Source organism: Oncorhynchus gorbuscha, unplaced genomic scaffold (assembly GCF_021184085.1).
Source record: "Oncorhynchus gorbuscha isolate QuinsamMale2020 ecotype Even-year unplaced genomic scaffold, OgorEven_v1.0 Un_scaffold_2218, whole genome shotgun sequence".
Taxonomy (NCBI): Eukaryota; Metazoa; Chordata; class Actinopteri; order Salmoniformes; family Salmonidae; genus Oncorhynchus; species Oncorhynchus gorbuscha.
In genome coordinates, this window is record NW_025746787.1 from 35,637 (window position 1) to 57,788 (window position 22,152).

Below are 22,152 nucleotides of genomic sequence, written 5' to 3' on the forward strand. Positions count from 1 at the left end.
TCTGGCAGACATATCAGTGTGGATGACGGATCACCACCTCAAGCTGAACCTCGGCAAGACGGAGCTGCTCTTCCTCCCGGGGAAGGACTGCCCGTTCCATGATCTCGTCATCACGGTTGACAACTCCATTGTGTCCTCCTCCCAGAGCGCCAAGAACCTTGGCGTGATCCTGGACCACACCCTGTCGTTCTCAACCAACATCAAGGCGGTGGCCCGTTCCTGTAGGTTCATGCTCTACAACATCCGCAGAGTACGACCCTGCCTCACACAGGAAGCAGCGCAGGTCCTAATCCAGGCACTTGTCATCTCCCGTCTGGATTACTGCAACTCGCTGTTGGCTGGGCTCCCTGCCTGTGCCATTAAACCCCTTCAACTCATCCAGAACGCCGCAGCCCGTCTGGTGTTCAACCTTCCCAAGTTCTCTCACGTCACCCCGCTCCTCCGTTCTCTCCACTGGCTTCCAGTTGAAGCTCGCATCCGCTACAAGACCATGGTGCTTGCCTACGGAGCTGTGAGGGGAACGGCACCTCAGTACCTCCAGGCTCTGATCAGGCCCTACACCCAAACAAGGGCACTGCGTTCATCCACCTCTGGCCTGCTCGCCTCCCTACCACTGAGGAAGTACAGCTCCCGCTCAGCCCAGTCAAAACTGTTCGCTGCCCTGGCCCCCCAATGGTGGAACAAACTCCCTCACGACGCCAGGACAGCGGAGTCAATCACCACCTTCCGGAGACACCTGAAACCCCACCTCTTTAAGGAATACCTAGGATAGGATAAGTAATCCCTCTCACCCCACCCCCCCTAAGTTTTAGATGCACTATTGTTAAGTGACTGTCCCACTGGATGTCATAAGGTGAATGCACCAATTTGTAAGTCGCTCTGGATAAGAGCGTCTGCTAAATGACTTAAATGTAATGTAATGTAAATGGGTATAAGAACCCTGTATTCTCATGGTTTTAGAGACAGACAGGGTAAAGTCTATTTATTTGATTGTGTAAATAATTGTACAGTTTGCCGGCTCTTTATCCTCACTTTGCAAATAAAAGCCTCACTCTGAGCAGGAAAAATCAGTTCTGTATTGTTGTTGCCTTACTGTTAAAATCCTACCACAGGGTGTTTCTCACACTATCCCAGAGAACTTGGCCAAACACCTGATAGAATAGATGTTGATTATAGAGCCCAAGTGGAGGCCTTCTACTGAGAGCGTGTTCAAACACCCCTTCTGGAGTCTGGAGAAACAGCTGATGTTCTTCCAGGTCACGATCAAGTATAATTGGTCACCTTTAGTTATAATAGAACATCAAGTCATTTTATTCCCTGAAGAAATCTTACCAACAATAACTACAATGGGGATACAGTAAATATAACTACAAGAGGCAATACTGTAGCCCTCTTTCTCGATGACTGGAATCTCTTTCTGGAGTCTGTTTGGCCTTGAGCCATTTATTAGAGCATTATGCATATCATGTTTGCTAAATCTTTTATTTAGTTATTTTCTGGCCATCTGAAATTGTGGGCTCCCTTAGCAAAATACAGCAAGAAGGTAATAAAGGAGATCTTTGAGGAATTAAAGCCATGTTTTCCCCTGTAGGATGTGAGTGACTGGATTGATCCATAGTTACAGCTGAAGGAGTTGTATGATGCAATCATCAATCAGCTGGAGTCAGAGGCAGAAAAAGTGGTCAAGATGAACTGAATGGAACACATCACTAAGGATCTTCCTGAAAGGTGGTGTCTGAGGACCAGTAGTTGAACACCAACAGACTGTAAGTCCTTAATATAATTGAAGTACTGTATTTCACAGCCACTTTAGACTGGTCCAACTCAAGAGCACCATGACTGGCATGACAATGATTGTCAGAGTTGTTGGTTAAAACCGATCTGGACCAGGCTACAGCAACATCTCCTTTCTTAGTGGAATCACAAAATGATTGCCTCTCGTGACGACACAATTCTGGATCAATTCTTGCTAAACTGTAGATGTAGTTATCATTGTTTGCTTACTGGCTGTCGCTCCTCCCTCTGCAGATCTTGAAAAACACCAAGGAGCATATAAAGAGGACTCTGTTGTAAGTCTTCTACGGGACATAAGAAACAAGGTTAGTGTGTTCTGTCCATTGGCAATGAATTACATCATATCTATTGATATACTGTATGTGTTATATTATTCTAGTAGTTGTATATTATAAAATGTTACTGGTCTCGTACACATTTTGCAGATGTTATTGCAGGTGCAGTGAAATGCTTAAGGAAAGATCCACATTTACATAATGGTTACCTGGAGGAAACTGGAGGAGGGTCATACTTTTTCAATTTTTAACCCTCAGGGGAGGGTTTAGTATTTTATAACTCTAGTCCAGGGTAGAGTCTTGTCATTTGTAATTGATGAAATGTCAATATTTCTCATTTTTTTAGAATGAGTTTTTTATCAGGCTATTTATATCGCTGTGTGCCCGATGTCGCCCCTCATCTCTGATTCTCCACTGGGCGTGCAATATCAAGTGTGCCTATAGGCTATTTAGTGAAGGCTGTGGACATTTTATTGAGACCATCGGCTACAAAGTGCATGCTTGGAGAAGCACAGAGCAAAGTTATATTTATATGATAGCTGCTGAGATGGTGTAAATACAACTAGGCTGTATTACACACTGCAATGGACATTCCATCCCTGAGCCCTGGCCTGCTCTGCTCTTACTGATCAAAAACCTGTCAAAAGCTTTTTCAGAATATTTGTTGATTAGGCCTTGCCTATGTTCTGTTCAGTTTGAGAAGGAGAAAGTGAATATGAGAAGGAGGACTCCAGGTCAACTTTGATAGCTTGCTAATACTATAATTTATTTTTGTTCAAAACAGTATGTTTGTTGCCCATAATGTAGGTCTATTTATTAGATTTATTGACATCACGATAAGACAGATTCTAGTAACTTACATTATGGTACTGAAACCTGAAGCAGCGACACAATCAATCGGAAAAGGGCAGCTCATTGAATTGAATTGAATTTATTTTTGGCAACAGACATATACAACAAAATGCACAATGTGGACCCAGACGATTTCACTTGAGAATGCTATTCATTGACTACAGCTCAGTGTTCAACACCAAAGTGCCCTCAAAGCTTATCAATAAGCTAAGGACCCTGGGAGTAAACATCTCCCTCTGCAACTGGATGCTGGACTTCCTGACGGGCCGCCCCCAGGTGGTAAGAGTAGGTAACAACACACTGATGAGTGAACAGGGGCCCCCTCAGGGGTGCGTGCTCAGTCCCCTCCTGTACTCCCTGTTCACTCATGACTGCATGGCCAGGCACGACTCCAACACCATCATTAAATTTGCTGATGACACAACAGGGATAGGCCTGATCAACAATGATACAGCCTATAGGGAGGAGGTCAGACATGGCCGTGTGGTGCCAGGACAACAACCTCTCTCTCAACTTGATCAAGAAAAATGAGATGATTTGTGGACTACAGGGAAAAAGAGGACCGAGCACGCCCCATTTTCATGGGGCTGCAGTGGAGCAGGTTGAGAGCTTCAAGTTCCTTGGTGTCCACATCCCCAACAAACTAACATGGTCCAAGCATACCAAGACAGTCGTGAAGAGTCCACGACAAAACCTATTCCCCCTCAGGAGACTGAAAAGATTTGGCATGGGTCCTCAGATCCTCAAAAGGTTTTACAGCTGCACCATCGAGAGCATCCTGACGGGTTGCATCACTGCCTGGTATGGCAACTGCTCGGCCTCCGACCACATGGCACTACACAGAGTAGTGCGAACGGCCCAGTACATCACTGGGGCCAAGCTTCCTGCCATCCAGGACTTCTATACCAGGCGGTGTCAGAGGAAGGCCCTAAAAATTGTCAAAGACTCCAGCCACCCTAGTCATAGATTGTTCTCTCTGCTATCGCACGGCAAGCGGTACCGGAGCGCCAAGTCTAGGTCCAAGAGGCTTCTAAACAGCTTCTACCCCAAGCCATAAGACTCCTGAACATCTAGTCAAGTGGCTACCCAGAATATTTGCACCCCCCCTCTTTACACCAGTGCTACTCTCTGTTGTCATCTATGCTTAGTCACTTTAATAATCTATTAATTGCACATCATACTGATCCTTCAAATAAAAACACCTGACCAGCTGTAGGGGGCACAAGGGGCAGTGGTGTGGTTTCCCTTTCTTAGACAACCTTGTCCAAATGGAAACCTTTGCCTGCTTTTTAAAGCTATTTTTACTTTTTATTTTCTTGATCTCCAAGAGAAGGCTTGGCTTCCATAGACAAATGCCTGTATGGAAAAACTTGCTCCTCGCAGTAATGTTTACTCTTGGGAATTTAAAAGACATAACACTAGCTCTGGTATTGTGACTGTGTTGATTAAAGACACAGTCACAGGCTTGTTGACAGTCAACACAGTCAACAAGCCCACCTCCCTGAACTCCTGTACCCCTATATGGATCCTAGGGGGGACCTTCAGCATATACGTAACTGATAACATTATTTAGCATGATCTGCATTTTCTTTTTTACGCCCAATTCTTCAGTTTTTGATTTGTTAAAAACTTTTGAAATATCCAATAAATGTCGTTCCACCTCATGATTGTGTCCCACTTGTTGTTGATTCTTCACAAAAAAATGCAGTTTTATATCTTTATGTTTGAAGCCTGAAATGTGGCAAAAGGTCGCAAAGTTCAAGGGGGCCGAATACTTTCGCAAGGCACTGTATTTATTTGTGACTACAGCCTCCTTTTTAATATACTGAACAAAAATATAAACACAACATGCAAAAATGTCAATGATTTAACTGAGTTACAATTCATATAAGCAAATCAGTCAATTGAAATAAATGAATTTGGCCCTAATCTGTGGATTTCACATGACTGGGCAGGGGCGCAGCCACAGGTGGGCCTGGGAGTAAATAGACCCACCCACTTGGGAGAAAGGCCCAACCACTGGGGAGCCAGGCTGAGCCAATGAGAGAGAATTAGTTTTCCCCCACAAGAGGATGTTATTACAGACAGAAATACTCCTTAGTTTCATTAGCTCTCTGGGTGGCTGATCTCAGACAATCCCACAGGTGAAAAAGCCGGATGTGGAGGTCCTGGGCTGGCGAGGTTACACGTGGACTGCGGTTGGGAGGCCGGTTGGATATGCTGTCAAATTTCCTAAAATGACTTTTGAGACAACTTATGGCAGAGAAATTAACATTAAATTATCTGGCGACAGCTCTGGTGGACATTCCAGCAGTCAGCATGTCAATACCACGCTTCCTCAAAACTTGACACATCTGTGGCACTGTGTTGTGTGACAAAACTGCACATTTTAGTGTGGCATTTTATTGTCCCCAGCACAAAGTGCACCTGTGTAATGATCATGCTGTTTCATCAGCTTCTTGATATACCACACCAGTTAGGTAGATGGATTATCTTGGCAAGGAGAAATGCTCACTAAAAGGGATGTAAACAAATTTCTGCACAAGATTTGAGAGAAATAAGCTTTTTGTGTGTATGGATGATTTCAGGGGTCTTTTATTTCAGCTCATGAAACATGGGACCAACACTTTACATGTTGCTTTTGTATTTTTGTTCAGTATTGATAGCCTCACTAAATGTGTGCAAGTGACATTCGATAAACTGTATGCTGTTTCCCATAGAGTAACCATTACGATGAAATTCCTGATCTCCATCAGACATTCCCAAAAGGCTTTATGTCCTACTTCACCTCCTGCTTCCCCCACCTGCTGCTGAACACATACCTGGCCATGCACACCTGTGCTGAGGAGCTGACTTTCCAGAAATGCTACTCCAAGTTGAGAGAGGCGTGGATGGTCTATGACACACCCACAGCCTAAGACCAAAAAGTACTTTACACCAACCTTTGAAGTGATGACAACCAAGCCACCAGCCCAAATATTCTGTCTTTTTTTAAGAGGATCTGCAGAGAATGGGAGAAACTCCCCAAATACCGGTGTGCCAAGCTTGCAGCATCATACCCAAGAAGACTTGAGGCTGTAATCGCTGCCAAAGGGGCTTCAAACAAAGTACTGAGTAAAGGGTCTGAATACTTATGTAAATGTGATATTTAGTTTTTATTTGTAAAAATTTGGCAAAAAACAAACAAACCTGTTTTTGCTTTGTCACTATGGGGTATTATGTGTATATTGATGAGGGGGAAAAACGATTTAATCAACTTTAGAATAAGGCTGTAACATAACAAAATGTGGAAAAGTCAAGGGGTCTGAATACTTTCCGAATGTGATAACATGATGTCTGTACTGTAGCTACTAATTCATTGAAGTGCTAACATGCGAGCCTGCTTCGCGAAATCTAATCACTCAAAACTAGTGGTTCACATGGTGCCTCAATATCCTAAATATTCTCTAAGTCCCAGTAATTGGAAACGGGTTCACTTCACATTTATTACAATTAACACAGGAGCATAATGGATAATGTTTGTATTGGTAGTTTTAAACAACACAAGACGTTTTAGATAGATGCACTCAAATAATCGAAGTATAGGTTACTTCCACTGTGTGGTAGCCCAATAGGCAGCGCCCAGTTTGTCCCTAGCGGCATGCCGTCGAAATTTCTCAGCCCAGTTCAACAACAACTTTCCATGTGCGAGGACAAGCGACATTCAATGCATTTTGTGTGGCCTGCCCTAGAGTAAGTCCTGGGGAAAATGCATACTTTTCATCTCCTAATTTTCACCCGCTTTCTAATATCCCTTGCTAACATTTAGCTATGTATGCACTAGGCATACAATTCTAGCTACAGTTTGTTCTAGCTAGCTTGCACACTTCCTTGTTAATGTGTGTAGACTGTGTAACGTTACGTCTGTCAGCTGACAAATAAAATCTATAGTAAGTGGTAGGTCCACAATTTGTTGTAGTACGTCCATAGTTGCCAATTAGCCTAGGCGGCCGTTTCGTATCATTTAAAATTTTCAGACTTCTACACTGACATACGGGCTCGTCAGCATTTGGAGACAGTTTCCCTAACACCTCACAGATGTCCCAACTCGACACAGGATATGGGTTTGTCTAGTTGTCTGTCTGCCCTGTCTCTCTCAGCCCTGCTCACCCTGGCCTTGATAACTTGTTTACACCTTAGCTACCTGTCTGACCAAAAGTTGTCACTGATAAAGTTAACTAGCAAACAACAACCAGATGAGACACCAATACACCTATCAGTAAGACCTGGTTTAGAGGAAGATCCAGCAACAAAACAGGCCGGTGAGAGAGAGAACCTACAGAGGGGTAGCTCCCATCCAGCCCCCAGCCACAGATTGCTGTGGGAAGGCCCCCATCCAGCCATCTCCAGTGGTCCCAGAGAGGCAGAGTGTAGTAGGGTGGCCCTGGAGAGCCGCTTTGACTGCGCCCGGGACCGAGTTCTGAGCCAGACAGAGTGTCAGGGGAGAGGGTGCTGCTATGCCCCCCTACCTCAAGGCCTCTCTGGAGGACCCCCCTGGTGCTTCTACCCCCCGTCATACAGCGGCTACAGGATGGGGCCCCTCACCCCCACTTCCAGGGGACAGGCTGCCACCCTTACGAGGCCCACTCCCTCCTACCTACCCAGGGATATCTCTACACTCCGGTTGGAGATACTGGATGAGACAGAAGGCCGACTGCACCTCACGGTGAGTCTCTGTGGCTGAAAACCACTCGTATATTTACTGCAGAGATACAGGGTTTGGTTGCCATTGTCTTTCTCTATAACATTGCTTTAAAAGTGTTTACATTTACATTTAAGTAATTTAGCAGACGCTCTTATCCAGAGCGACTTACAACATGGGGGTGTTGCCTCTGAAAAGTGCGTACAGTATTTGCTAAATGTTTTCTCTTTACTTTTTCATGACTTTTATTATAACCAATCGCTCATCACCGAGAATCATTCTCCTCAGACATTATTGTGTAAGAGTCATAACACGTTTCTTCTCCTGACAGTTGAAGGATCCGTCGTCCCGGCGATATGAAGTTCCTTTATCCACTGCCCAGTCCAGGGGTAACACTGACACACAGGACCACCAATATGTCACTGAGTTTCAACCCGACCCTTTTGGGTTCATAGTGCGCCGAAAATCCAACGGCCGTGTCCTGTGAGTAAATCAAATCAAATCAAACGTATTTATATAGCCCTTCGTACATCAGCTGATATCTCAAAGTGCTGTACAGAAACCCAGCCTAAAACCCCAAACAGCAAGCAATGCAGGTGTAGAAGCACGGTGGCTAGGAAAAACTCCCTAGAAAGGCCAAAACCTAGGAAGAAACCTAGAGAGGAACCAGGCTATGTGGGGTGGCCAGTCCTCTTCTGGCTGTGCCGGGTGGAGATTATAACAGAACATGGCCAAGATGTTCAAATGTTCATAAATGACCAGCATGGTCGAATAATAACAAGGCAGAACAGTTGAAACTGGAGCAGCAGTACAGTCAAGTGGATCGGGGACAGCAAGGAGTCATCATGTCAGGTAATCCTGGGGCACGGTCCTAGGGCTCAGGTCCTCCGAGAGAGAGAAAGAAAGAGAGAATTAGGGAGAGCATATGTGGGGTGGCCCGTCCTCTTCTGGCTGTGCCGGGTGGAGATTATAACAGAACATGGCCAATATGTTCAAGGTATTCATTGTCAGTTGTTCTTTATGTCTAATATGTCTGGCACTGGTTCATTGATCAGATCTTATAAACCTGACATAAAACTGTTGTAACCATGTCATAGGACTAACACATAAGATCAGTTAGGATTTATAGATCCCAAAGGGTAAATTGGCTTGCAGATACTACTGCACTGTTGGAGCTAGAAACACAAGCATTTTGCTACACTCGCAATAACTCCTGCTAAATATGTGTATGTGACAATACAATTTCATTTGATTTATATCGCTGTGTTTCTACTTGTAGCAGTCATAAGCATGACATAAGGTGCCCTTGTCCCTACTTATAGTTGCCATAAGCATGACTTAAGATGCTCTCTGTCCTGACTTACAACTGTCATAATCATGACACCTCTGTCTTCTGTCTGTCAGTGTGAACACCACGGTGGCCCCGCTGCTGTATGCTGACCAGTACCTGCAGCTGTCCACCTCCCTGGCCTCCTCACTGGTGTCTGGGCTGGGGGAACACTACACCCCCCTCAGCCTGGACCTCAATTGGACCTCCCTTACCCTTTGGAACAGGGACATGGCGCCCCACGTGAGTCTAACGTCATTATCATTCATTTGTTTCCTTTTTAAATAATGGTCAGGAGTGGTAAGTCAGATGTGTCTTCTTTGTCCACCATGCAGGGCGATGCCAACCTTTATGGCTCCCATCCGTTCTACATGGTGCAGGAGGGGGATGGACAGGCTCACGGGGTCTTCCTGCTCAACAGTAATGCCATGGGTAAGAAAGCATGTTGCTCCATGTACCATATCCTTAAGCAGAAATGTTTTGTTCTAATAGGAAAGCTTTGGTTTGAGCTAGTAGAGTTTGTAATGTATCATGCTACTTAACAGCTCTGGACAGAATTTTGTTGTGTTCACATGGCACAGTACTTCAACTGTATCAAGATACAGATTTACATGATGGAGCTGAGTTTGACCTCCTTCTCTCTGTAGAGGTGGTGCTGCAGCCTAGCCCTGCTCTGACCTGGGTGGCTGTGGGAGGAATCCTGGACCTGTACATCTTCCTGGGCCCTGACCCTCAGAGTGTTGTCAGACAGTACCTCCAGGTTATAGGTATGGCTATATATGACCTTTAGCTGTAACTTCCTGTTACTGAATATCCTTTTCTTGTCTCATATCCCAATGTTGCTATGGTGGGTCGGGCCACTGCTGGGTCACAACTAATTCCTTTTGGGTAATAGTTAGGGAAAAGATAGTGGCTGTCTGTGTCCCAATGTCCTAGTAGTCTAAACTTGCTGCCTCATCTCCTTTCCTTCATCTCCTTTCAGTAGGTACCAAATCATAGGTATCATAGCTCCAGTAGGTACCAAAACATTCAAAGGCCATTTTCTCAAAAGTGAGTTCACAAGTTTATCAACTTTCAAAGCAGAATTTCTTTCCCATTGTTCCTCAAACATGCAGTGTATGATATACCATAGCTGTGAGTCTCTACTTTTATCCAATGTAAAAATACATTTAAAAAATTCAGATTTTGCTACGTAAGTCCAATTTGAGCAGGTTGGTTTGCTCTCACCTTTTGTGAATCTTCCGTCATAGCTCATGTTTACCCGTCTGCCTCCCCCAGGGTACCCTATGATGCCTCCTTATTGGTCACTGGGGTTCCACCTGTGTCGCTGGGGTTACCGGTCCACTAACGCAACCCGAGAGGTGGTGCAACGCATGCACAACGCCAACTTCCCCCTGGTAAAGATGCTGGAGAAAACACTTATATTGTACTACATTATCACTTGGGTTGACAACTATTGGGTAATGATAACGTTGAATGAGCATCAATATTGGATTAGCAGATTAGCTTGGAGAAAAGTCATTATAGTATTATCATGCTACAATGGGTTTTCTCCATGCTAATGCTAATTGGATGTTTGCGTTCTCAAGTACAGTATTCTCATTCCACTGAGGGTTCACAACTCATGGAAACACTCACTGCATTCTTTAGTTCAACTGCTTTTGTTTTTGGTCAGGACGTGCAGTGGAATGACCTGGATTACGCAGACAAGCGTCGGGTGTTCACCTTTGACCCCCAGCGCTTTGTGGACCTGCCAGACATGGTGAAGGAGTTCCATCAGAAGGGCATGAAGTACATTCTCATCCTGGTAAGAGAGAGGCCTCAACCCTCACAACACATAGGCACACTAATAACTCATATTAGCTTGAAATAGTGGTTCAATGTCATTTTTGATTCTAAATTACAGTCTGCGTTGTGATTAAATTGTTGAAAGTGCAGTATTGGAAGGTACAAGTCAAGGAAACTTTCCTTCTCAATCCACAAGATGGCAGCAAAAGCATTACTGTCATTTATTTTAGAGGCATCTTTCCTGTTTGTTCTCTTTCCCAGGACCCTGGGATCAGCAGCACCAGCCCCCCTGGTACTTACCCACCCTTTGATGAGGGTCAGCGGAGAGGGTCTTCATCAGGAACTCTACAGGACAGACACTCATAGGGGAGGTCAGACCTAAAACTCTCACTTCTCTATCTGGAGACCCACTGTAAACTGGGCTACATATACTGTGAATAGTTTGGAAAGAACATATTTTTTATCTGCTTGATAACATTGTGTATGTCCATTGTGTATTCAAGTAATGTGTCCTCTGAAAAGCCAAGGTTACACTAAACAAAACCCCCTCTTGAAGGTGTGTGTGTGTGTGTGTGTGTGTGTGTGTGTGTGTGTGTGTGTGTGTGTGTGTGTGTGTGTGTGTGTGTGTGTGTGTGTGTGTGTGTGTGTGTGTGTGTGTGTGTGTGTGTGTGTGTGTGTGTGTGTGTGTGTGTGTGTGTGTGTGTGTGTGTGTGTGGAAAGGTATGCATGTTCGGTTCCTCACTCGTCTTCCTCTGTGTCCAGGTGTGGCCTGGTCCGACAGCGTTCCCTGACTTCACCAACCCAGAGACACAGAGCTGGTGGGAGGACTGCATTCGGGAGTTCCACTCCAGAGTCCCGCTAGATGGCCTGTGGATTGTGAGTGTGTCTCAGATAGAATGTCTTGTAGAGGGCTGAAATCATCCCCTATTCTATTGTATTGTATATTTGCACTAACAAGCTTGCATCATCCAGGCTGTGTCAATGCTACTCAGCATCCAGCATACTCTTTCTCTTGTCCCTCTGTTCTCAGGATATGAATGAACCAGCCAGTTTTGTGCAGGGCTCTGTGGAGGGGTGTCCTGACAGTGATTTGGATAGCCCCCCCTACGTGCCATGTGAGTGTGCTGCAGCTGAGTAGTTTCCTGTCTATTTAAAATCAATAGAGGAATTTAGTGAATTCATTCATTCCCATTCTGTCTCCATACGCTCATACAGCGGTGATTGGAGGACAGCTGAATGCTGGTACACTCTGCATGTCAGCTCAGCAGAACCTGTCCACTCACTACAACCTGCATAACCTCTATGGGCTGACGGAGGCTAGCGCCACCCACAGGTCAGACACAGCACCACAGGGATCAGTGCGTACTTATCCTGAGACTGTTGGCACTTTTACTTCTGCTTGTTTGAATGAAGCTGATTTTATTTATCTTGTCTACATTACATATTTGTAACTGTAGTTGGAAGATCAGTTATAGCCTTTGACCCTCTCAGTGCCCTGGTGAAGGTCCGGGGGTCGCGACCCTTCGTGCTGTCCCGCTCCTCCTTCCCTGGCATTGGCCGTTTCTCCGGAGTCTGGACGGGAGACGTGAGGAGTGACTGGGAGCAGCTCAGATACTCCATCCCTGGTGAGGGGAAAGACATCCCCAACATTCCCATTTCCGTTCCAAGCCATTCCTATTCTCAACAAGATTCCCAAAGCCATTCACAAGCCCTGTGTGTTTTAGCCATCAGAGTACTAATGGTACCGATGCACCATCCAGACAGTACATGTTGCAGTGTGCTCTTACTCAGCAGTTTGTCTCTATTGTCTTTAGTTGAAAGAGTGCCTAGACAGAGTTAGTCTTTTCAGTGGTAGTTATCCATGGATTTGAATGAGGGGTTTGAATAGAAAAATGTCCAGACTTGTAATGGAACCACCTACTATTTATTTGATACTATGTAGCTAGCAATTACAGAGAGATGCCTCTGACTGCCTGACATCAAAGTTAAATAATGAATACAGTATTAATGAATAAAGGGAATTAATATGTTCAATATCCATCTGTCCCTCCACCCCCCCAGCGGTGCTGCTGTTTGGCCTGTTCGGGGTGCCCCTGGTGGGGGCGGATGTGTGTGGGTTCGGGGGGGACACCACAGAGGAGCTGTGTGTACGCTGGACCCAGCTTGGAGCCTTCTACCCCTTCATGAGGAACCACAACGACAAGCCCAATGCTGTGTGTGGGTGTGTGTGTGTGTGGGGGGATTTATGGTCTTTACAGTTAATTCTGTTGGATAGGAATTTACCACAATCTTTTCCTGACCTGCTAATATCTTTTCACTGTCTCTATGTAACCAAGTTACAATGTTTTCCTATTTACCATGGTGGCTGACCTGCTAGTGTCTTTTCACTGTCTCTATGTAACCAAGTTACAATGTTTTCCTATTTACCATGGTGGCTGACCTGCTAGTGTCTTTTCACTGTCTCTATGTAACCAATGTAACGGATTAGAAACGGCTAGTTTAGTTAGCGGTGTGCGCTAAATAGCGTTTCAATCGGTTACGTCACTTGCTCTGAGACCTTGAAGTAGTAGTTCCCCTTGCTCTGCAAGGGCCGCGGCTTTTGTGGAGCGATGGGTAATGATGCTTCGAGGGTGACTGTTGTCGATGTGTGCAGAGAGTGCCTGGTTCGCGCCCGGGTATGGGCGAGGGGACGGTTTAAAATTATACTGTTACACCAAGTTACAATGTTTTCCTGTTTACCATGGTGGCTGACCTGCTAGTGTCTTTTCACTGTCTCTATGTAACCAAGTTACAATGTTTTCCTATTTACCACGGTGGCTGACCTGCTAGTGTCTTTTCACTGTCTCTATGTAACCAAGTTACAATGTTTTCCTATTTACCACGGTGGCTGACCTGCTAGTGTCTTTTCACTGTCTCTATGTAACCAAGTTACAATGTTTTCCTGTTTACCATGGTGGCTGACCTGCTAGTGTCTTTTCACTGTCTCTATGTAACCAAGTTACAATGTTTTCCTATTTACCATGGTGGCTGACCTGCTAGTGTCTTTTCACTGTCTCTATGTAACCAAGTTACAATGTCTTCCTATTTACCACGGTGGCTGACCTGCTAGTGTCTTTTCACTGTCTCTATGTAACCAAGTTACAATGTTTTCCTATTTACCACGGTGGCTGACCTGCTAGTGTCTTTTCACTGTCTCTATGTAACCAAGTTACAATGTCTTCCTATTTACCACGGTGGCTGACCTGCTAGTGTCATTTCACTGTCTCTATGTAACCAAGTTACAATGTTTTCCTATTTACCATGGTGGCTGACCTGCTAGTGTCTTCTCACTGTCTCTATGTAACCAAGTTACAATGTTTTCCTATTTACCATGGTGGCTGACCTGCTTGTGTCTTTTCACTGTCTCTATGTAACCAAGTTACAATGTCTTCCTATTTACCATGGTGGCTGACCTGCTAGTGTCTTTTCACTGTCTCTATGTAACCAAGTTACAATGTTTTCATGTTTACCACGGTGGCTGACCTGCTAGTGTCTTTTCACTGTCTCTATGTAACCAAGTTACAATGTTTTCATGTTTACCAAGGTGGCTGACCTGCTAGTGTCTTTTCACTGTCTCTATGTAACCAAGTTACAATGTTTTCATGTTTACCACGGTGGCTGACCTGCTAGTGTCTTTTCACTGTCTCTATGTAACCAAGTTACAATGTTTTCATGTTTACCATGGTGGCTGACCTGCTAGTGTCTTTTCACTGTCTCTATGTAACCAAGTTACAATGTTTTCATGTTTACCATGGTGGCTGACCTGCTAGTGTCTTTTCACTGTGTCTATGTAACAGTCCATCAGTCCCATGTATTATGAATTGAGGTAACTCTAGCTCTGTGTGTAGCCCCAGGAGCCCTATGTGTTTGGTCAGGAGGCCCAGACAGCCATGCGTAGCGCGGTGATGTTACGTTACTCTCTCCTGCCGTTCCTCTACACACTCTTCTACCACGCACACACCTCCGCAGACACTGTGGCCACGCCTCTCTTCCTCCAGTACGTCCCTCTACTCCTCTTCTTCAGTTGCCATTGTCCAATCTTCCCTTCTCTCTCTCTTCAACATTTGGATACTATTGTAACACATCTTATTTACTGTGTTGATACTGTTCTCTGGCCCTCCCTCTCTGTCCATCTCTCCCAGGTTCCCCTCGGACCCTAACTGCCAGACCATAGACAGACAGTTCCTGTGGGGAGTTCTCTGCTCGTCAGCCCAGTGTTAGAGCAGGGGGCAGTGGAGCTGGCTGCCTACCTCCCCCCAGGGACTTGGTACAGTCTGCACAATGTAAACAGCTCCTAGATTCAATACAGTTATACACTGAGCGTACAAAACATTATGAACACCTTCCCTTGCCCTCAGAACAGGCTCAATTTGTCGGGGCACAAACTCTACAAGGTGCCCGAAAGCCTTCCACAAGGATGCTGGCCCATGTTGACTCCAATGCTTCCCACAGTTGTGTCAAGTTGGCTGGATATCCTTTGGGTAGTGGACCATTCTTGATACATATGGGAAACTATTGAAAGCCCAGCAGCGTTGCAGTTCTTGACACAAACTGGTGCGCCTGGCACCTACTACCATACCCCGTTCATAGGCACTTAAATATTTTGTCTTGCCCATTCACCCTTTGAATGGCACACATACAATCCATGTCTCAATTGTCTCAAGGTTTAAAATTCCTTATTTCACTTCTCCTCCCCTTCATCTACACTGATTGAAGTGGATTTAACAAGTGACAACAAGAGATCATAGCTTTAACCTGGATCAGTCCATGGCATGGAAAGAGCAGGTGATCCTAATGTTTTGTACACTCAGTGTATTTCTATAGGCCTTTCATAATGTCACTGCAATTAGTTCGCCACTGATTAAAGGGATTCCTAGGAGACCAAGACCATATTTTCTGTCGTCACACAGATTGATAAAAATCCATCTGTGTGAGCCTTTCTTAGGGTCTTGTAGGCTTACTTTAGGACCAGGCAAAGATGTGTCATAGTTGTACTGTGTATACTAGAACCATATTTCAGTGGTCACCTCTTTCATCCCTTCCTCATTAGGGCCAGCCGTTCTACAGTAAGGGTCAGTACCTGCTCCTCCCAGCGCCTCTGGACACCATCAATGTCCATGTGAGAGAGGGACACATCATCCCACAGCAGGTGTGTGTCCTCTGTACACAATAGAATTTGGTTGTCTGTTGTTTCATTGTGCGACAAAGCTTCATCTTAGGCCCATATTGTGGGTGTTACATACTGATGGTGGAGGAGATGAATGAGCTGCCAAACTCTTATATCATGAAATCAATTAAAGTTATTTGTCATAGAACAAGAGACCCAGAATTCCTTTGTGAAACTATGTGATAAAACCTCAAATGAAATACTCTCTGCGTACTAATCTGACAATGTTGTTTTGAAGCTTGCATGAGTTTGTGTAAAACCTGTTGCCTGTCTTAATCAGTAATTATAATATATATTTCAATGAAAAATCCCCTCAAACCCCCTCTAACTGAGATACAGGAGCCAGGCCTGACCACCTCAGCTTCTCGCAGTAACCCTTTCCTCCTGACGGTGGCGCTGTCTACTGGGGGCTGGGCCTGGGGTGACCTGTTCTGGGATGACGGGGACAGTCTGGACACCTTCCAGAGAGGAGACTACTCCTATGTTATCTTCATCGCTGGACAGGTAGGAGATGTAGAGGTCACATAGGGTCCTGAGTTTTTCCTGATCACATGACCTGAGCAAGGAAAACTCTGGGCCCTAGTTATAGACTACTTCAAGGCTATCCCTGATGCAGTGAAGAAAAGAAAGTAAGCTTTATGTGACATCTTTTTGAGTGCGGACCATCAAACCTTTTGTCTGTCCTACTTCAAGGTATTTCATGACATCTGGGTAGGAAAAACGTAGGGCCCTAATTGGTCTTTAAAGAGGATGGAGATCAGAGAATTATCTAGGGTGATTTGGATGTTTCTGCAGTACAATATGTTTCTAGCAATGCTCTCAAGATTGAGATCCAGGTCCCATCCAATCAAGATAGAAGACATACTCTTTCCCTGCCATCCTGTGGACAGTAGACCTAACTGTTAATGTCTAATGTATACTGGTACTATACATGTGTGTGTTTGCCAGTGGGGATCAATAAGGTTTTCATTTGACCCAGTCCCAGGTGATGAGTGACCCCCTGCGTCAGAACGGGGTGCTGGACGGGTTGGTGCTGGGAGGGCTGCGAGTGTTCGGGGTGCCTTCCCCACCCCGCTATGTATGGGCCAACGGAAAGAAAGTGTGGGATTTCTCTTATCAGACTGACACCAAGGTGAGCTGTAGCTGTCTGAGTTACCTCTACAGAGTTCAGAATGAAGAAATAGTAGAACGAACAGTCTAATTCTGCTTGCCTACCTGTCTATTCTACAGTATAATATGATATATTGTTTATAATCCTTTCTTTCTGTGTCTGTCTGTAGGTTCTGACGATAACCAGCCTGGCCCTGCCCATGTCAGAGGTGTTTGAAGTCCTCTGGACCTTGTGAGCCTTATGAACTGTATGACTCAGTGGACTCTGACCCAGTAGACAGCCTCTCAGTTGGTTCTGGAACTCCTGACCTAGCACATCTCTGACAAAAACCTCCACCCAATGTTTCCCCTCAATCACTGCTACCCTGGATAAGACATTGCTCTAATAGACTCCTGGGTTTCTCAATGGACAGACTACACTGAATAATTTTGGGAAATCATATTCAACTGTATTTTCAATAAAATTATGTGAACTGAGTGAACTGTGTGGGTTAAAGCTCTATCAGATATCTCGCCATTTCCTTGTTGTTGCAGATGAGTGATTACATGACATTGTCTCAGGTGAGATGCTGAGACAGTGGTGTGAAATTGAGAATTCTGGTCATTCTAGAACACTAGGCTGAAATGTATTGTTGTTTTACTATTTTAATTTGTCTCTAAGAATATATAAATATTTAAAAAAAAAATCTTTCTAACCTTTTATTTTATTTGTTAAGCACTTTTGAAATGCATCACCTGTAAGAAATGTTCTCTATAAATAACATTTGATTAATTGATAAATCTTGTGCTGAGGAGGACAGCAGTGGCTCTACACAATTATTTGTATTAATTGAACATCTAAAATTGACCAGAATATGGCCATTCTGTACTCTTCTAGTATGATGGTAAGCTCTGTGTCTCATCAAATTACTTCCAGTGATATTGCCACATTGTTACCATTAAAGGCAATTGATAGCTCTGGGTTTGTTTCTCCAAAGCTAAGCATTGTTTCTCCTGTTCTCCTATTAGTGAGCTGTCACCACTCAGTGTTTGAATGTGCAGTCAATTATCTCTTTCTTAATCTACTTCATAGTCCCGAGGGTGGTCTAAGGCACTGCTTCTCAGTGCTAGAGACATCACTACGGACCATGGTTCGATTCCAGGCTGTATCACTTCCGGACATGATTGGGAGTCCCATAGGGCAAGGCACAATTATCCCAGCGTCGTCCGGGGTAGGCCGTCATTGTAAATTAGAATTTGTTCTTAACTGACTTGCCTAGTTAAATAAAAATTCTCTTCCCATCTGGAACATCTTCCTTATAACTCAGTGCAGTTTAGCTCAATACAGTTACATATTGTAAACTATTCTGAATTGTACAAAATATCATACCTGTAATATGGTTATGCTAGCTTATGTTTTAAATTATTTTTTGTTATTGTTTAAAACATTGCCCTCGAAATACCTTGTTTTGAAATAGTCATTTTGAAACGTGTTGTTCATGTTTAAATGATTGCTCATTGTCCTTGCTGCTAGTGGTTTACCTGCCATATATAAGAGTTCCAGCGGGACATCTGAGATCCGCGTCATGATGCTCCGACTCCAGCTCTACTGGTCCTGATAATGTTCATGTGAGTTCGGGATCAGCCAACTGCAGTGAAGCTTTCGGCATTGACCTCTAAAACGTCATACTATGATAAAAGGTTAGCCTTACTTAGATATATCATTGTGGTGTGTTCACGATCATTTGCTTTTGCTAATAAGACAAAGGCGATTCTAATAGTTGACTGGTCCGTGCATTCACAGAAGCAGCCTTTATCCAGTCTGCCATCCCGGAAGCAGAGGAATTTGGGGGTTGGGTTAGAGAAACATAGCAGCTCCGCGTGCGGTAGAGAGACCGCACGGAAACAAACACTCACACCGCGTAACAAAATACCGAAGACGTGACCTCAAACTACACGGATACAACCACCATAAACATCGCTCCGGAATGGATAAGCGGCAAAGACAGTAGTCTCGGGTGGGACAGAGGGTGAGAAAGCAAGACCGCATCGCCTGTGTTTTTGAGAGTGCATTTATTTATTAAGTCCTCTGCTCGCACAGGTGTACACCGATGACCGAGAAAGAATCAAACGACCTCGTGTATTATGGATAAGGTTATGCTGTTTGTAGCCTACACGACCCCCTTATTTTCTAGGCTAGGCTATTCCTTTGGCGAACTATGCGGTTTGGTCGGGATGTGCACTGCATGTGATGGGGAGAAATTTGAGGACATAGGCCAGCCAGCTAGACTAAAATATGTATTCGTGATGGTAGGCTTAACTACAGATGAAAATCCCTGCCCGGCCAAACAGATAGCAATGTCAGAGAGGCAGGAGAAAGACCGGGCCCGTGAAAAAAAATGGTGCGGCAGCGAGAATCCCGCTGCTCCATCCTCTCCTGTCAAATGGATGTTGCCTGTCATTGGTACAATGTGTCAATAGTTGATGTAGCCTCGTCATCACGGACGGGACGCCACTCTTGAGGATACTCCTCCGTTACTATGTCGCGTAGGCTATTGATAGCCTACATCTAAAATGTCCATATGGCTATCTCATTGACTTCATATCTATCACTTTATAGCTATAACAGGATCAAATTATAGGCCTATGCCTTGTGAATGTGATTTGGAAAGGTGAGCTAACCCAACAATTTTCAGCTTCCATTCGAGTTGTCTCACCTAGGCTACTTTCATTCAAGCTCTACTTTACTAGGTCTAATGTAAACAGAATACTTATTGCTCTGTCTGTGTCTGATACATAGTCTATTGACTCTTTGCTCATGGAAGTGAGTCAGCCTAAGGGATTGCAACTCACTGAGAGTCCATGTGGTTATTTAAAGTCCTTTAGCTGCCCCTCAGGCAGTGGTTTGGTGTCACGGTCCAGATGAACAGGAGAGGCAGTTAATTATGGAAGCCTCCTCTATTCAAATGTCAGCAACCTGACAGGTTTGTTAGCGTGACCCGGAGGTGAACTTGGACCCACAGATCTGAGGCACTGGAATCCTCTGTGTTTATAGTCATTGAGGCTGGCAGGACACAGTGGGATACTGTACTGATACACTCGCTCTGTGATCTCGTTGGGGAACGTTTAGTTGTCTCAGAAAATCCTTAGGACTGTTTTGTTTGAAGTTTTTCTGAACAAAACAACTCCATACAGCAAGGCAGAAGGAGATGCCTACTAAATGACATGAATGGGTACAGAAAAAATGATGACCGAATGCAGACTTCACACTCACAGGAGAGTAACACGTTCTTTGGAAAGCTGTCTCCATTGTTGGAATGCAGACTTCACACTCACAGGAGAGTAACACGGTCTTTGGAAAGCTGTCTCCATTGTTGGAATGCTACAGTAGGACCAGTGTGAGGTGACCGAGGCTAAAGTGGAGGAGACAAGGCAATGTGTGAACACACTGAGGTGATGACAGCATGGAAGAAGGAGAGAGCATTGTGCTATATCAGTCAGGCTCCCTGCTTAGTCAAACGCTGAATATGGAATCATATCACACTCTGACCTCTTCTCGCACTGCTGCTATCATACCGACCAGAATAACCTCCGGCTATGGATACACACAGAGAACTGGTTATAGCTGTTGTTTTACCACCAAATAACCTCTAACTTCCCTGTTTTGGTGGAGATCTCCACTGTCTATCAACTGGTTAGGGGTAGCTGTTGTCTGGGGCGATCAGAAGGAGAAGAATGGACTATGAAATGTAGCTTTAATCTGCTGAGGTATGGATGGAAGGTCCAGGGGGGTATAGTTGACACTGAACACCTGGTATAGTGAGTTCAGCCTGGTTTACTACTGCTCATTTGCAAGTTAATTCATTGGATTGGCTTTGTTCTGTAAGCAGTTACCATGCAAATGTTCATGTGAGCAGCTCAGCGCTATGGTCAGAGTGGTTTTAGGATGGTTGTAGTTCTGAAGAATAGTGTGGACATGCAGTGTTCCAAGAGAGAAACTTAATCATTGTAAAGTGTTACCCGGCCAAATGAGTACCTCACTCACTCTCCCTAGCCTGGTACCCGGTCTGTTTGTGCTGTCCTGCCAACTCCTATGATCATTGTCAGTCCAAAGACCATAGCAGTTGGCAAGACGGCACAAACATATCTGGGACCAGGCTACAGTACATACTCACTGGCCTTGCCCGGATTCCGGGGTAGAAGACTTCCTGTCCGAGTCCTGATAAGCCAGTAGGGTGAAGTTACCCCTAGATGCTGATCTTGTGTCAGTTTTGCATTTCCCCCACAAATTGTTAGAATCGGGTGAGGGGGAGCTGATCCTAGATCTTTACCGAGGGGAAACTTCACCCTGGAGCCCTGTTAACAGGAAGTCGTGCGGCATAGAGTTAATCAGAGGAGGTCAACATGGCTACCTCCCAAATGGCACTCTATTCTCTATGTAGCACAGTACTTTCTACCTCGGCACATAGGGCTCTGGACTAAAGTAGTGCACCATATAGGGGATAGGGTGCCATTTGGGTCACAGGTCATGACTCAGGGTTCTCAGGAAGAGGAAAGGGAGGGAACATTCCACACATTCAGGAGTAGTGGGGCACTGGGAATGTGTTCGATGTCATAGACTGTAGTGATAGGGAACTAGGCTACATTATCATAGGGTCGCACAGAGGAACTTACACAGTATGGACTAACACTGATATGCCAGGAGCGCTAGTGGCCAATTTCAGTCATAGCAGAAAGGTTAACTGGAGTGAACAGCAAAATGATTTTGTTAACAGTCCTAGTGTTGTCTCTTTCATCAGCCAGTGTGAAAGCTGTGAGTCTGGCACGTGAGACTAGTCATAGTGTAGTCTCTTTCATCAGCCAGTGTGAAAGCTGTGAGTCTGGCACGTGAGACTAGTCATAGTGTAGTCTCTTTCATCAGCCAGTGTGAAAGCTGTGAGTCTGGCACGTGAGACTAGTCATAGTGTAGTCTCTTTCATCAGCCAGTGTGAAAGCTGTGAGTCTGGCATGAGACCAGTCATAGTGTAGTCTCTTTCATCAGCTGCTGTGAAAGCTGTGAGTCTGGCACGTGAGACTAGTCATAGTGTAGTCTCTTTCATCAGCCAGTGTGAAAGCTGTGAGTCTGGCACGTGAGACTAGT

The 22,152-nt window shown here is 44.8% G+C and overlaps 3 protein-coding genes across 10 annotated transcripts in view; all 3 read left to right on the forward strand.

Annotated features, from left to right (window-relative positions):
- LOC124025283 (serine/threonine-protein kinase/endoribonuclease IRE1-like) overlaps positions 1–3,185 on the forward strand; it is a 30,461-nt gene extending 27,276 nt beyond the window's left edge. Inside the window, exons 13-15 of one of the 3 annotated variants that reach the window (XR_006837168.1) lie at positions 1,592–1,766; positions 2,029–2,099; positions 2,220–3,185. The gene's annotated coding sequence lies outside the window, so the exon portion shown is untranslated. Of the gene's footprint in view, positions 1–1,591; positions 1,767–2,028 lie in introns of all 3 variants that reach the window. The other 2 variants (XR_006837169.1, XR_006837167.1) reach the window with 2 other exon arrangements.
- A 3,015-nt stretch (positions 3,186–6,200) lies between these two features.
- On the forward strand, positions 6,201–17,708 carry LOC124025282 (lysosomal alpha-glucosidase-like). The gene is given in 21 exon segments (XM_046338837.1): positions 6,201–7,626; positions 7,934–8,085; positions 9,007–9,172; positions 9,265–9,361; positions 9,577–9,696; positions 10,208–10,326; positions 10,605–10,736; positions 10,979–11,045; positions 11,048–11,088; positions 11,480–11,593; positions 11,748–11,832; positions 11,933–12,050; positions 12,209–12,342; positions 12,779–12,930; positions 14,605–14,753; positions 14,899–14,948; positions 14,951–15,039; positions 15,807–15,905; positions 16,263–16,427; positions 16,903–17,055; positions 17,204–17,708. Coding segments are annotated over 21 exon segments (2,874 nt in total). The 5' UTR covers positions 6,201–7,020; the 3' UTR covers positions 17,270–17,708.
- Positions 17,709–18,567: 859 nt separating this feature from the next.
- LOC124025285 (TBC1 domain family member 16-like) overlaps positions 18,568–22,152 on the forward strand; it is a 28,952-nt gene continuing 25,367 nt past the window's right edge. For 2 of the 6 annotated variants that reach the window (XR_006837170.1, XM_046338840.1), the window contains exon 1: positions 18,792–19,042. The gene's annotated coding sequence lies outside the window, so the exon portion shown is untranslated. Of the gene's footprint in view, positions 18,714–18,790; positions 19,043–20,209; positions 20,466–22,152 lie in introns of those variants that run through there. The other 4 variants (XM_046338843.1, XM_046338841.1, XM_046338844.1 and 1 more) reach the window with 4 other exon arrangements.